We start from the raw sequence: 15,331 nt of genomic DNA, 5'->3' as shown, positions 1-15,331 counted from the left end.
TATTGCATTCATTATCAAATTCACATTCTTACAGGTGTGTTACCGTATTTCTGGTAGTTGGATTTTAAATTTCCTGTCATCAATGCTTCTCACTGGTGAAACTTTCATTTTTATGAGTGCTTCTAATAACAACCAATAGGATAAGAAACCACTTTTATATTCAAACCTTCATGGGTCAACTCTAAATGTATAAAACTCCCAACTTTAATAATACTTTAAACTAAACTTCTAACACTACCATAATTAAACTCACAGTTCTTATCTTTCGAGTTGTAATGTGAGCTGCGACAGATACTCCAAAGTTTTCAACTCCTTTTTAGTTTCTTTTTACTTTTAAGATATTTTTTATCATGTGCTTGCCTCTACCATTTTAACTTTTACCATTCCGGTTTACGGTTATTGATAAGGTTACTAGGTTAGAATTTTTTTTTTTAACAACTACATATTTATTTCATTTTTTTTTTTCTAGTAAAGGTAAAAATACCTTTATAACATTGGTTGTCTCACTCATGAGGAAAAGATCCAACGAAACTCATCTTGTCGATGCGTTTTGATCTTCAACAACCAACATTTTGTTGAGATAAAGAACTAAGTAATTCCACACAATTTCCTCACGGATTTATGGATACAATTCTTCTACAATTCATTTTAGGAGGTGCAGAGTGACTTGCTAAGAGGATACTGCTCATCAGCATCAGACTATGCTCTAATTAGAAAAGAGACTTTCAAGCAGTTTAGCTGCATCATTTTTATTTATTTATTTAAGACTTAGTTCTCAATAGAGAAGACTGGATGTAAAATACCTACTTTTGCCGATGAACCTAGGCTCCAGAAAAAATAAGAATTATTTTGATTAAAAAAAAAACAAAACAAAACCTAATTTCTAGAGGTAACTAGAAATTTCGAATTCTCTCCCATAATTGCTATAGAAACACAATTAGTGTTTCTGCTTCTACAAGTTCAAAGAGATATAGGTGCTTTAAAGATGATATAATGATGGCCGTGGGAAGAATGTAAACAATATTAGGTGATAAGGTAATATTTTGATAGAGGCCATAGCTACCGGAGAAAGGTGAAGGTGGCGGTAACATAGTGCTCCTTACTGACTTCAAGCTTTGTATAACACTCCAGTCCAGCAACAATGGCTTTTAAGTATTGTACAAGCGGATTTCCAGTCATTGTAACAGTGCTGGAAGTGAAAAAGCGAATTTATTGGCAAAACCTGAAATTGTCAAAAACAACTTCATCTAGACTTACCGGTAAGTATTGACTCATCTGCAAAACAATGTTATATCAGCCTACAAAAAGAAACGGCAGTGCAAGAAGGTAGGCTAGCTTATTAAGCAGCGGAAAACATCTAGACCTACCACCAGCTCAATGTTTGTTCGGTAATAAACAGGTACATGCAGTGAATAAGCCTTGGACAAAAAAAGCCACTGATCTAATAAATTCAGTACGAATATTTTAATTGATCTTAAACGTATGAGTCACCTATTATGCATAGCTTTTTTTTTAATTGAAGATTACCAATATAAAATTGCTTTTAAAGAAAAACTATTAAGAAAAGATATGAAATAGAAAAAATTGTGGCTTTTAACAAATACTTGAAAAAAAAATTCATTAAAGAGTATAATGCTAGCAGAAGGGACATTATGTAGGCCAAAGGACACCAACTTTATATAAAAAGGGCCGAACGACTATTAATACCACATTCCTTCAAGTGAGCTCTCAAGGTATGTTTTGTTTATTTACTGCTTTAATTAATTTTAAGTTAATACATTTGTTTGTGCTAATTTCAGGAAAATGATAAGAATTTTCTTGTTTGTATAGTAGTGATTGTAACTTTGAAAATGATCTATTTTTGGAAATAACATGCTTCACTATGTGGTCATCGACCGATCGGTTTCAGGCATTCATCTGACTAAAAGTTGGATGGAATCTGAAACCGATCAAAAGCTGCAATAATCAGTCTCTCCTGAGAGGGAAAAGTCTCGAATATTTTCCAGCAATGCTCTTCCAACTAATCACATTTCAAAAAAGAGCAAGATGTTTACTTTTTTAATATTTATCTTTGTCTTTTTTTTTGCATTTATTATTTATTACAAAACTTCAAATTGAATTTTCTCTTACAGGATTTTTTAAAAAAAATTTAAATACTTGTGTTTACAGATGTCTTGTGACTCTAAAGTAAAATCACTGATGATATTAATTACTTTTACAATTCTCTTTTCCACCGCCACAGCTGGAAATAATGACTGGCGTAAGTTTTTTACTTTCCCTTTTTATATTTCACTTACTTTATTTTTACATTTTTTTAAAATTAAGCCTATTCTACGATATTTGATAAATTTTATTAAATTATACTTATGAATTACTGTACAATAATATGTAATAGTTGTACATATTACGTTAAGCCTTTAGTTAAGTTTTTGTGTTTCCCTTTATTGCTTTGTTTGTGAAATAAAAGTAACATTTACCTACTGTTTCTTTGAAGAGTGTAATTGTGACCAAAAAAGGCTTACATTTGGCTTTTAAATGCAATACCAGAATGAAGTCACTTATGTTCAGCACCTCTTTCAATCCTAAATCTCAAAAATATCCTAGACTGGGAAAATATTTGCTTCTCCAACATGGTAAATAACAAAACTTCAGATCTTCCTCTAAATGAATGCTTTGCAGTCAGTCATACCACTTACCTGATTTCTAGACCCAACTTCTCTGGGTGGCCATTGAGACTTCAATTCCCCGACGGAATTCTCTTCATTATAGCCTTTGCATAAGCAGGTACATTTTGTGTTGTGTCTTATCTGCCCAGTCAAGTAGCGTGCCTTAAGCAATGCTATCCTGTTTCCAACCATTTCTGAACTCTTCTTAGATAGAGCTCAATCAGCCCTCAAAAATAAAATAAAAATAAAGACAAATTTTTATGTCACATCCCTTTGATGTCTCAAGAAAAGAAAGATACTTTTATAGGTTCGAGTTCAAATTTATTTAAGAACGCGAGGAAAACGAGTTTCGTTGGCCACTGAATAATACGTTTGCATTATGCACCTTACATTCTCCATAAATGCAATGGATATCCTAATCCTTCTAAGGTACTGATTACTAATTCGAACTCTTTTCAACGAACTAACATAAGAAGAATCAGAAACTCTTAATATTTTGGTTAAAGTTAAATATGTGTACTACAGGTTATAGGATAATTGAAACTGCTATAAACTGATTCATAGAACAGTAGCCCGGCAATATGTTCATAAAGAAATTATAAAACCCTGAAAGACTTCTATACTCTACTTCTCTCACTACATTTTGATCTAGTAATGGAAATAAAGCTATTGATGTTTATGCTGACAAAACTATATTTAGTTCCACTTTCGCCCCGCCCAGTAACCGACCTTCAGGTGCTTGAATGCTTTGGAAAAATTCATTATTCATCGACGGTTACCAAAAATGTAGAACTATAACTCTCGCTCAGGTCTAGAACTATAACATTCGCTTATGCTCTTATGTGAATAAATTCGAAGTAATGTCCTCCAACATTTATACAACTGATTCGATCAAATAGATTGATTTAGACCTTGGGTCTACAGCATTCCCGCTCTTTAGAGAGAGCAGCCAACAAAAGTGTTTTGTGCTTTGAGGATAAAGCCTCCTTTTTTGCACGAACCAATATCTTTTCTACCTAGTGATGTGATCTTCTCTGCCCACAAGTTGCGAAAGATTTAATATGTTACATCCTATCGATTGCAATGCAATCAAACAGGATTTTCATGTGAGATGCAGTTACCCTCCTTTTTATATCTGCAAGAGCCTTTCTTAATTAACCTTTTTCAGTGGAGAAGCGAGGTAATGTAAATTGTATTTTATTGCAGGGAACAGTGCTGCTATCTTTACCCAATCTGGTGGGGCAAAAAGAACCTTATTACCTAAATCAGAAATGGTAATTTTTTAGGTTGAATTTAGCATTTAATATAAATCTTTTTTTTTCAGCTCTTCCAAGATGTTCAAGGAATGATCCAGAATTAAACAAATGTATGCTTAAAGCAGCCAAGGATTCAGTGCCAATAATAACAAAAGGTGCGTAGTAAAATTCAATATTTTTCAATAAAATCAATGTCCGCTGGCAAATTGCTTCAATAATTAAGAGAAGATAGTTCTTCTCGTTTGATTTTTAATAAATACTTTTTGGAGGACAATTTTTTTTAAAAAAAAAAGTTGAACTCTAAGTATCTTGTTTGCATCAAGTCTCCTTATTATATTAAATGTCTTATCTACTTGACAAGATTCTTATTTCAAACGTAAAATGTTGAAGAGCCCAATTTTCTTCTTTACAAATTCATATCTTTGTTGCAGGCGTTCCGAAACTAGATCTACCCAGACTGGATCCTTTGTTAATAAAAAACTATTCAATGGGTGTACACAAAATACCTATAAATTTAGATTTTTCATTACAAAACGCTCAAATTTTAGGCCCAGGAAATATATCAATTACAACTGTTAAGTAAGTAATTAATTAATCTGCGTATATTTAGCTGTAAACAAAAATTTTTGTTTTCTCTTTTAGCAGATCATTGAGATTTTCTTTGATCTTCTGGTGGCTGTAAGTGATAAGAAGCATGTATGAGAAGAATTACCTAGCACTTGGGCTATGATTAAATCTCTCTGCTGCATCTGCAAACAGAGTTGAACAGAATTCCATCATCTCCAGCAATCAAAGAGATCACCTGTGAAGACATTAGGGGCACATTGGTTCATCATAGGTGTTTTTGGTTTGTTTTCAAAGGATATTAACTTGTCAGTAAATTCATACCTTTTTTAATATAAGATTGGCAAGTTTGCCCGAATAGCTTATTTGTAAAAAATGGAGCCAATATGCCCCTTTCACATTTTAAAAAATCTATTTAAAAAGCTATTTAATCTAAGAAAGTCATACTTCCTTAAAAATGTCAATCAATTCAACAGAAATCCATTTATTATGTACTTTTTTTTCTTTTAGTTTTGATAAGAAAATCTTCAAAATGAACATGGAAGGCTTTCACAAACAACTTAAAGTTCTAGGAAACTATAATCTTAAAGGAAAACTGTTTCTGATACCAATAGATAGCAAAGGCAATTTAGAAATAATTTTCAGTACGTATTATGTTGCTTTAAGCATTTACATTTATTATTTATTTTTTGACATTTTGATCAATTAAAAAAAATTATACCGTAACCTTTTATCTAGTCTACTTGCCGCGGTGATAAGGGCTGATAAAGGCTGATTGAGTAGAATAAAAGTAGAGCCATAGAGCTTTTATGGAGTGATCCATTGAAACGATTAAGGAAATCTATTGTGACAATTGGGAGAATTTGGACAATTCGGACAACTAGTTTGATTAGATTCGGGTCAATTGAAGAAACTTAACACTTTGGAGAGTGACTTTTGGATGAACCTTGAAGGCACAAATACAGGAAATATTTTCTTTCAAATTTCTAATTCAAAAAGCCAAATTCTCACACATGAATGTTCTTTATGCTGATATGAAATAGATAGATAGTACTGTGGTGTCATTACTTTCTTCTTTCTGATAAATCCACAAAGGCTTACCGTTGATTGGCCCTTCATGTATTCACTCTGTCTGCAATGGCCTGTCAAGATGCCTGAATTGCCACTCAGCTAGAGTAATACCGTAATGAACTTATTCTTGGCAATTATGAACAGTTACTTTTGCATGCCAAATCCCTACTTTTGCAATTATTTGTGGATCCCCCTTTTTTTTTTTTCTTTCTTTTCTTGGCTATACTAATGCGCCAATTCGTGAAACCCGTTCCTTCATTCCTGAAACCAGTTCCAGGTTCTGGAAACCCAGTCAGGCATGACCTGGCCGGCTAGCTTCCGTCTCCAAATCTCCGGCTACACAAACAATAAGTAGAATACTCATCAAAATGTCCAAGTCTCACAATACCTTGAATAAAGTACATGAGACTTGATAACCGTTGAGCCGCATATATGTTTGAGAAAATTACGATTCAAACCTTTTATAATGTAAGCAAATTAAATGGGTTTAATCTCAATCACTTAGCTCTGTCTGAATGACTAGTTTTGCTAGGCTTACTGAGATATCATACTTCGGATTAGCGTCAGCTTTCAGCCCTTCTTTTGACTCGTTCGTAAACTTCAAAGAGTCATAAGTTTAAACTAATTAATTGTTGGTTTTTTAAAATTATCTTCCCTAAATTATTTTGTAAAAATATTTTCAAAAACAATTTTTTTTTTCTTTGTGATTGTCTTATACCCTTACTAAATTAATTAAACAAAAATGTTCCGTTTACTTCTCTTTAACCAAACAACCCCTCCTAATATAAAAACTTCTGGGTACGCTATAGTAGGGCCTACATTTTAATTTAACATTTTATTCCCGAGACCTACTTATTGAAAAAGTACTTTTTATCTCATAAATCTGGTTATACATTTTGTTTTTACTTTCAGAGGAAATGCAAGCAACTCATACGGTTCTTTTAACTCCTAAAACAACAAAAGGTGCGACTTATTTGGATATAAAATTAAAATTTAAAATTAATAAACTTAACCTGCTGAAAATTAATATGAACAATCCTTCAGCATCTCAAAAAGGAGGTAAAGAAATGAAACAGTTTTATTATTTCTTTTATCATATATTAGTAGTTTTAATTTCAAAAATTAGAAAGAAGAATTTTAATTTAAATTGTTTTTATCTAGGTCAGGCTCTTAACAAACTTGTTAATGATAATTGGAAATTACTGTTTAAGGCATTCACGCCTAGAATTGAGACTATGGTGGAAACTATTTTTACAAAAGCGTTTCAACCTATGTTTACCAAATTTACTTACAATGATCTACTTCCAGAAAAAATTTAGTACCAAAGTATTTCCTGTAAATAACATCGTATGTGTCTCGAATGATTTTTTTTTGTTAATTTTTGTTTTTTGTTTTCTTTACTTTGTTTGTATGTTGTAAGTATTTATTGTGTCTTAAAACAAGAAACATTATCATAATTTCCCACTTAATTTACATAACTAACGGACTGTGACCATTCTTGTAAAAGAATCTAATATTTCCCAACACGAATAAAATTGTAGATAACTTTTTAAAATAAACATGTTTTCCTTATGCATGGAATTTATTCTGAACGAGTCCAGTTAAACGCCATTCAATTGAAATATTTCAACTTCAACATCATCACCAGGATCATGGTGCCTTCTGGGTCAGATTGGGGCAGCTGCTCAACTCTCAGAGTTCTAGATAAAAAAATTAAATAAAGACAACAATAGTTGATACCAGGCGAAAATCAAAATCTGTCATTTTTTGTATTGAAGGAAGTAAAAAGTGCTGGCCGTTGGAATTTATCATTAAATTCGGCCTTTCAATCGCACTTACTCGACAATAAGATCGCCTCTCATGTAAAAAAATAAATAAAAAGTAAAGTAATGCCTATCTTTTAGGTGGGCTTTACAACTACGTAAAGGTTTTGTGGACGAAGGCGACTAGCGAAAATACTTTACTATTTAGTTTTCGTTTAAAAATAACCAGTAAATACAATTTAAGGCCTAGACAGGGAATCAAACCCACCGCTTCAATACTTGTTAGTTTTGCGGGTCTCGCTTCTATCCGCCCGGCTACCGCCCAAGTCGCCTCTTGTATTAGACACTGAACTACAAATAAAAAGAATGACAATACTATGAAGAAATTAATTTAAAGCCATGAAACTTTTTTTTAATTAAACAGTGAATTCAAGAAGTCTGATAGGAGTTACGAATTGGTAGCGGCGGCACAGAATAGTGCTGAATGCCGGAGGCTAACCAATAGCAGCACAATATAAATAATAGATAAATAGTTAAAGTAAATTATTAGACACTAAGAAGACAGTCAAATAGAAAAGAGCTGTTTTAATAGGAAACAAATTTGTTCTCTTCACATATTCCTCAAGGAGGAAGCTAAGAATTAATGGAATTAATGCTCTGCTGGCTGCATGTAACTGATAGTCTTCATCAACTTAACAATTATCGGCCTTCAATCGCGAAAAAATTACCAACATTTATTTACAATAACTTTGTAATATTAATAATTCATAGTTTTAGAAAAAAAAACAGCTTGTAATACCATAAAAATATTATAACTGATTAAATTCATCATAGATCCAAGAATGGTCAGCATTCTTAAATATGCTTAAAATAACAAATTTCTGCAATCATTTTTGCGACTACCTATGTTTCGACCTACGCCGATGTTTTGGATGGCTTGATTATAAATGTTAATTTATTCTACGCTTGTATTTGGAAAATGGGGACATTAAGACCGTTTGTGAAAGTGAAACTGATAATTCTGTTGAGATTAAGCATTATAAGAGAAATTTAAAAAGTTTACATGGTAAGATGAACACTAATTTTGTCAAACTAATCTCTTTTGCACAAACCAGTTTTTGCTAAAAAATTAAAAAGTATGGTAATGTAAAAACAAATTTTTTTACAAAGCTAACATACTGAAATAAATTTCTTTTTTTTCAAAAACTGCTCTAACATGGACAAATTATTGTGTAAACTAAGATAACATCTAATTTTATCACCATATTAAGTTAAAAATAATTAAATTTTATTATGACCCGGGCCCAAGTATAATCACAGATATACTTGTCGAAATAGTAAGTAGTTCCTCCTAAGAGGTGGCTACGGTGCACGATTCCTGTGGCACACAAAATAGCGAACATACATAATATTTTAGAAACACAGCTGTGGTCCTCATTTTCAAGAAAGCGTCCCGGTTAATAATCTGTTAGTTAATAGTAGACACATTTCATTATCTGAAGAAAAGAACTCTTCATCGCTTTTTTAAGGTTTACTTTCGAAGAGCTTAACCAATGTTTTGTCTAAATCTGCACCACACTAACAGGGGCCTAAACGTCAAATAAAACTCGTTTCAAAATGTGCCAGAACTACTTAACATAGAATTAAAACAGCCAACTTACAACACAGGTTTATCCAGATTGAAAACCGTTCCATAAAACCGGATAAAAGATGAACTGGGGTAGAGAATTTTATAACTTAATGCCAAATTTAAGAAGACGTCAACGAGAATACTGCTCCTTTTTCTGCATTTTTAGGGCATTATTGACTTATATATGTACTATAATACATTCTGTAAAGTGTAATAAAATGTTTTCATACAGGTGACCACAGTAACCGATTAGATAAGTGCAAAAGATGCTATTATTTACCATTCCTGGTCCAGGTCTTGGATTTTGTTGAAATAAAAGTATTGTGAAGTAAGTTACCTATCCATCTGATCGGTTTGGGACATTCTCTGCATTAGCACAAAATGCGTTTTTAACTTCACACTAATTTTCAAACTTATACAATATCTTCCAGACTTATCAGAAAGTAGTGGTACGAGTGACACAACACAATTAAGTATCCACACTTAAGTATGGACTACTAAGGTGCTTTAACATCACACTCGTTAGAAAAATGTCTTGAAGCTTTTGGGATACACCAAGTTCTTCATCTTATAATTAAAATAGGGCGACTCATCTGTTGCAACTTTTTTTCCAGGGTAAGAGGCACGTATAGTAGGCAAAGTAGTGAAATAAATGTTAATTTATCTGATGAAAAAGGTCGCACAGTTATGGTCTGGAGTCTAGACTTTTGTTTTCGCAATGGATTGCAGATTTGGTGATAATTTTGTATGTCCGCCAGTCTTTCTGTTAACATTAAAAGAAAGTAAAATATTCTGCTACTAATGAAGGTTGAAGTTAGAAAGTGAAAAAAAACTTGATTTTTTTTTTGTATTTATATATATTGTACAAGAAATGAAAACAGAAATTAAAATTTTGCAATGTAGGTCAAACGGATATTGGAACTATTAAGCACAATGTTCAAAGTGGCATATATTAAATATGCCTACACATATATCCCGCACCACTCACGATCCGTTCGTTCATTGGTTTGTAAGCAGTATATAAAAGAATAGCTGCTCTGAATGAACCAGTCAAGTTGTTTATACTTACAACGTTCCTTAGAAGTTTTCTTAAAAATACAGTTTCTTCGGTAACCTAGGTAAATTAGTGATAGATTGTTGTTGTGTGTCTATTTAAGGATGTGATTCAGTGATTTTTTAAAAAAATAAAGAACAGCAATTTAGTTAATACTGAGCTTTGGCTTTACAGTATAATAACAGTAATTTGTTGGAGAATTCGACCAATAATTTAAAATGTAAAGATGAGCTTGTGATTCCTTCCAGCAAAAACACGTAATATTATTATCAGTACACCATATCATTTAAAATTGAGAGTTCCTCTAGAATGTATTAGAACTAGAAAGCATCACCTGATGATGCAGACCACATCTGAAAATTAAATATAGGCCAGCAACTTGTGACGACAATTCGAACCATCATAATTCCCATCTGCATTTCTTGTTTTAATCATTTTAAGAAATTGTCTAATTAGAATTTAATACCTACAATTATTTTTTAAGGCGCATTTTTTTTTTGCTTTACAACAGACGGTGAGATGTAGAGGCCCTTGAAGAAGAGAAATAAAAGAAGGAAGAAAAGAGAAGACAGAAATACTGTGGCACATCATTCAAATCGGTTCCTCTGCTTGCGAATTCAACGCGCAGTCACTAAACTCATCCCAAACTTTCCAACTTTGGTATTTTCATAAAATAAAATTTTCTGATTTTTATTTATTAATAATACCGACAAGATTTATATTATATTTTTTTCTTGTACTCTCTATAGTGAATATCTTTGAAAGAAATGATGGAGAAAACAGAAGGAACTATTTTTATGCTAATACTTGTGGCTTCTGCTATTACGGGAAAACCAAAGTGGCGTAAGTATATCATATCGTTGAAAATTAATTGGACCCACACTGCTAGACAATATCATTGATTTTAACCGTCTTTGCTAGCACGTTTAGGACTCGGTTAGTTTAATGTATGTGTGACAGAAACTTAGTGGAAATATAATTATTCTCTACACCAATTATTCTGAAGGTTAATCAACCTTTAATGATGACGCAAATCTGAAACCTGTCAGAAAATCAAGAAAACGTGTATGTTACGTTGTATACAAATCCTTGATGTCTTATCTTATTTGTCTAAGAAGAGATTGGCTAAATTACAAGCTGTTGTTGGTTTCCAAATTTTAGTGTTAAACTCAATTTTTTACTACCCAATATAATTTTAACATTATTTTTACTAAAATGTTTAAATAAAGTTGAAATTTATCTCTTGAAAGTTAAAAAGTTAGATTTCAATTTGTACAATTAACTAATTGCCAGTTTCAACAGTTTTTACTTAATGTGCACTGCTTCTAACTCCAACCTTAATGCAAAATTAAGGGTAAACTGTGGTAGTCACCATTTTAATAAACTATCGCAGTATCTAATTGTTTAGGTTTTTCGGTGATTTATAAGCTTATGGGGGTGTCAAAGATTATTTTTTAATAATGTATCTTGGAGTATGTTGCAAGATACATTATTTGGGTACGTTGTTTACTGACTCAATGTTCTTTCAAAAGCATTTTAACATTACATTCTCTTATACTAACTCAACATATGAATCCTCTAATGCATTACAATCTCCATTTCGTAGTTCCAATTAAAGCAGAGGCCAAATTCTCCAAACCAAGCTTGCTCATGCATGTATTAAATTATTAAATAATTTCCTCATTTAAGCTATTGTTAATTGTGCGCATCGATTGTATTAAGTAAAATACGTAATCGTGTAAGTGAAATACGTGTAAATAAGTAATCTTGGGCTGTTGAGTCTGGGCGAAAAGGACCTGACCCTCATCCAATTAAATATATATTTAAAAAGATTTTTAAAAAGGCAATATTTAAAAAGTGATGCAGTCCTCATTCTTTAAATTTATAATGAATATATAGATAATATTAAATATCTTGACCTATTGCATCTGAAAGAATTACTACAAATGATCAGAGGAGAAAAATTTTTTTTTGTGCCTAGTTTATTGTGAAATCATTATATAGTTCTATAGAACTTGACTAAATTTATAAAGATGTTTAAAAAGAATTTAACAACGGAAAAGTAGCAGCTCATTTTGAATTGTAAATGTGTTACCAAACTGAATAAAAATCAGCTAAGATATTATCATTTTTGTTTTTTAGCATTACAGAAATGTTCTAGAAATGATCCTCAAATAAGTGAGTGCATTTTGAGAGCTGCCAGACATGCTATGCCTCTGCTAAAGAACGGTAAATATCCAAATATAATTGAGTAGATTTGTTTTGGGTATCTTTATTTATCTGTTTCTGAGGATCAACAACAGCTCAGGAGCCCGTTTAGTAGAAAATATATTATGCATTTGTAAATAATGACTGATAATGATTCGTTAGCAACGTCTTTAGGTAAACTATGTATTTCAACCTAATTTGTGTTGTTTTTTTTTCCTCGTTTTAATTGAAAAAAAGTGTTAGTATTCAATTCTGATTTGTTGTAGGTTCTGTTGACTGGTCACTTGTTTTCTGTTTGCCGTCTCATTGCCACTGAATCCCAAATGCCCTAGTAAACAGACAAGAAAGACCATATCCTGGCCACCTTCACATTTCTGTACAGTCCCACACTTACCTTGACCTAGTACCTCCTAAGGCTGCTTGAATACCGAGATGATAGCGTATCTGGAATTAATTGCATATCAATTATTTGGAATAATTTTTGCCCTTATGGTCTCGGTAGCATAAAAGTATTACCTCCGCCAAAAATACTAATAGCCAGCCTACCGCGGCTTACCAAATGTCAAATGTTGGTTTAGCACCGGCTTCCTCTCGTTCTTCTGTTTTGTAACCGTCAGTTTATCACACTATCATAATAGGATGACACTGGAGGTCCAAGTCTTTCAGTCAGGAAGGAATAATACCTTTAAAAGACCTACTGAAGCTGAATTTAGAAGTTATCTATCAGAAAAAAGACTCGAACCGGGCCAAACTTTCTCGCATAGTTATTGATTTGCCTGTAGCTTGACCAGTCAAGTGCATGTTCTTTATCACTAATAGACCGAAATCTTCGTTCGCCAGACCAACCCCCTTATCCAGTAGTCCAGCAAGACTGGTATAGACCCACTATATCCTATTGGGTCTTAATCCCCATTTTGGAGCTTTTTGCACCTATAAAGGGCGAGCCAGGCCTTGCGGGTAATATTGTTTAGGTGATGGTTCCTCATCAGGAGGAAGCAGTGGTTAGTGAGGCACTTTGACCTGGGTCTAGTATGCTGCCAAAAAGACAAGTGCCAATAATAGTAGAATATGTTTTAAATGATTTAAAAATGCATACAAGTTATTTTTTTTTTCGGCGCATCGTCGTCTTCAAGTTATTATTTTTTATTTTGTTTATCTTCTATTTCTTTGTTGAAAAATATTGGTTTCTCATTTTAAAAAAATCTGTAAACAACAAAAGACTTTCTCTTACTACTATGCTCAAGATTTGAACTTACAAATTCTTTAAACACTGCACATTTGAACATTATGTTCTTATCAACATTATACAGTTAGTAAAACATTTCATTAGCTGAAATGTTACTCACTTGGGATAACTACAACCCTCTCAACCTCTCTTGAGAAATGCCCAGAGCATTAACAAATGTAGTCAGATAGAACTAAAGTACAATCATCCTATAGTCGAGATTTATAATTAATCAATTTAACAGGTATTAAAGAACTTAAAGTACCTAGAATGGATCCATTGGATGCTGGAAATTATTCTATGAGTGTGCACAGAGGTCCTGTCTCTTTGGATTTGCTTCTTGAAAAACTACGAATTCATGGAGCTTGTACTATGAATTTGACTGCATTAAAGTATTTTCAATTATTTTATAAAGAAATAATAAGTGCTACAAAGTAATTATTTCATTAACTTGTATTCAAGCTTTAATAAGGATAAACTTAGAGCGTTATTGGACGGCGAAACGAATAAAGTTGTAATTGATGCAAATTACATTCTTTCTGGTAAACTTTTCCGAGTACCAATTAATAGCAGAGGGCTAATCACCTTTACAGTGGGTTAGTATTTGAAAGGCTATGAGTATTATATTAGTTAATTATGTTTCAATATTCCTATTTTAATTAATTTTATTCCGCAGGTGATTTACATATATTCCATGATATAACGTTTATACCTAGAACAACCAAGAAAAAATCGTTCATTGAAATGAATATTAACAAGATAAAATTTAAAACTTATGAGAAATTCCATATGAATACCTATAACCCTAGCATCGCGCACTGGGCTAGTGAGTACTAAAATATTTTTTTTTTTTTAAATTATTCATAGATTATGAACCTTTCGATGAAACTTGTGGAATAAGTGCAGGTGCCCTAGAACATCTCCAACAATGGATTAGAATCCACAACTAATTTTCTGTTACGATTTTATCAAGTTCAATTATTAATGTAGGGGAAATTTTTTTTTGTTTGCTTTTTTTTTTATTCAACAAATTTTAAAATCATATACACCGTTTTCGTGACAAGTTTCATTTGAGAGAAACATTTATGTCAATTACTCGACAGGAGGTTATTTTTTATTGAGTTGATATGAAAATTTGCCTAAACTCATTGGCAAGAAAAATAATCAAGAAAAGAACAGATCAATGAATAATTGATGCTTAACTAAGGAATGTAAAGTTAGACCACTAAGAAAGTGTTCCTGTAATGTGCTCATCAGTAATTTTGATTGATTTTTTTTTAAGGTTGCTAAAGAAATGTACAATAACTCAAATTTGAAATTTTTATCGATGTATCTTTTGTCTACTCTGATCATGAAGTAGAAAGAATTCGAATAATTTCAGTAAAATAGATGGATGTTTTGTTAACAACCATTTTTGTTGGCAACCGCAAAAAATTAATCAATAGTTTGCTAATTTTTTGTTTTGCAGATGACGCTTTAAATAAGTTGCTGAATGACAACTCAAGACTTTTATTTAATTCATTCTCACAAATAGCAGAAAAAATGGTGCAAGACGTTTTTGCCGAAGCTTTAAAACCAATGTTGTTGAATTATTCTTATGATGAGCTCTTGCCTGAAACTCTTTAGTATTTATTTAGTATACTATTTATTTAATGAAGAATACAAACGGCATGTTACATGCTAATAAATTAAACTTTTTTTAAAATAAGAAACCTTTTTCTTCTTACATCTATGGTCAGATCTTTCCTAAGGTACTAAAGCTTGAAAGCAGTTCCTGCATTCAGTGACTTCACCAATTTTAAAAATGACGATTAATCCAATCAAAAACAACTTGTAATTAAAGACTTTAAAACCAAAATAGTTTTGTTTTGGAGTACTCAATTAAACAAGTAAT

At 32.0% G+C, this 15,331-nt stretch overlaps 2 protein-coding genes across 2 annotated transcripts; both read left to right on the top strand.

Moving 5' to 3' along the window:
- Window positions 1-945: 945 nt before the first annotated feature.
- LOC141457058 (circadian clock-controlled protein daywake-like) lies at window positions 946-7,129 on the top strand. The gene is made up of 7 exons (XM_074133571.1): window positions 946-1,733; window positions 2,170-2,260; window positions 3,991-4,077; window positions 4,354-4,501; window positions 4,997-5,130; window positions 6,470-6,616; window positions 6,719-7,129. The coding sequence occupies exons 2-7, from the start codon at window positions 2,170-2,172 to the stop codon at window positions 6,874-6,876; spliced, it is 765 nt and encodes a 254-aa protein (XP_073989672.1). The 5' UTR covers window positions 946-1,733; the 3' UTR covers window positions 6,877-7,129.
- A 2,859-nt stretch (window positions 7,130-9,988) lies between these two features.
- On the top strand, window positions 9,989-15,110 carry LOC141457329 (circadian clock-controlled protein daywake-like). The gene is made up of 8 exons (XM_074134168.1): window positions 9,989-10,261; window positions 10,516-10,664; window positions 10,754-10,847; window positions 12,147-12,233; window positions 13,682-13,829; window positions 13,900-14,033; window positions 14,114-14,263; window positions 14,906-15,110. The coding sequence occupies exons 3-8, from the start codon at window positions 10,772-10,774 to the stop codon at window positions 15,061-15,063; spliced, it is 753 nt and encodes a 250-aa protein (XP_073990269.1). The 5' UTR covers window positions 9,989-10,261; window positions 10,516-10,664; window positions 10,754-10,771; the 3' UTR covers window positions 15,064-15,110.
- Window positions 15,111-15,331: the final 221 nt, after the last annotated feature.

Source organism: Rhodnius prolixus, unplaced genomic scaffold (assembly GCF_049639745.1).
Source record: "Rhodnius prolixus isolate KJV_2025 unplaced genomic scaffold, Rpr scaffold_10, whole genome shotgun sequence".
Classification (NCBI taxonomy): domain Eukaryota; kingdom Metazoa; phylum Arthropoda; class Insecta; order Hemiptera; family Reduviidae; genus Rhodnius; species Rhodnius prolixus.
Note: the sequence above shows the minus strand (reverse complement) of the source record. Positions and strands in the feature narration are given on the sequence as shown.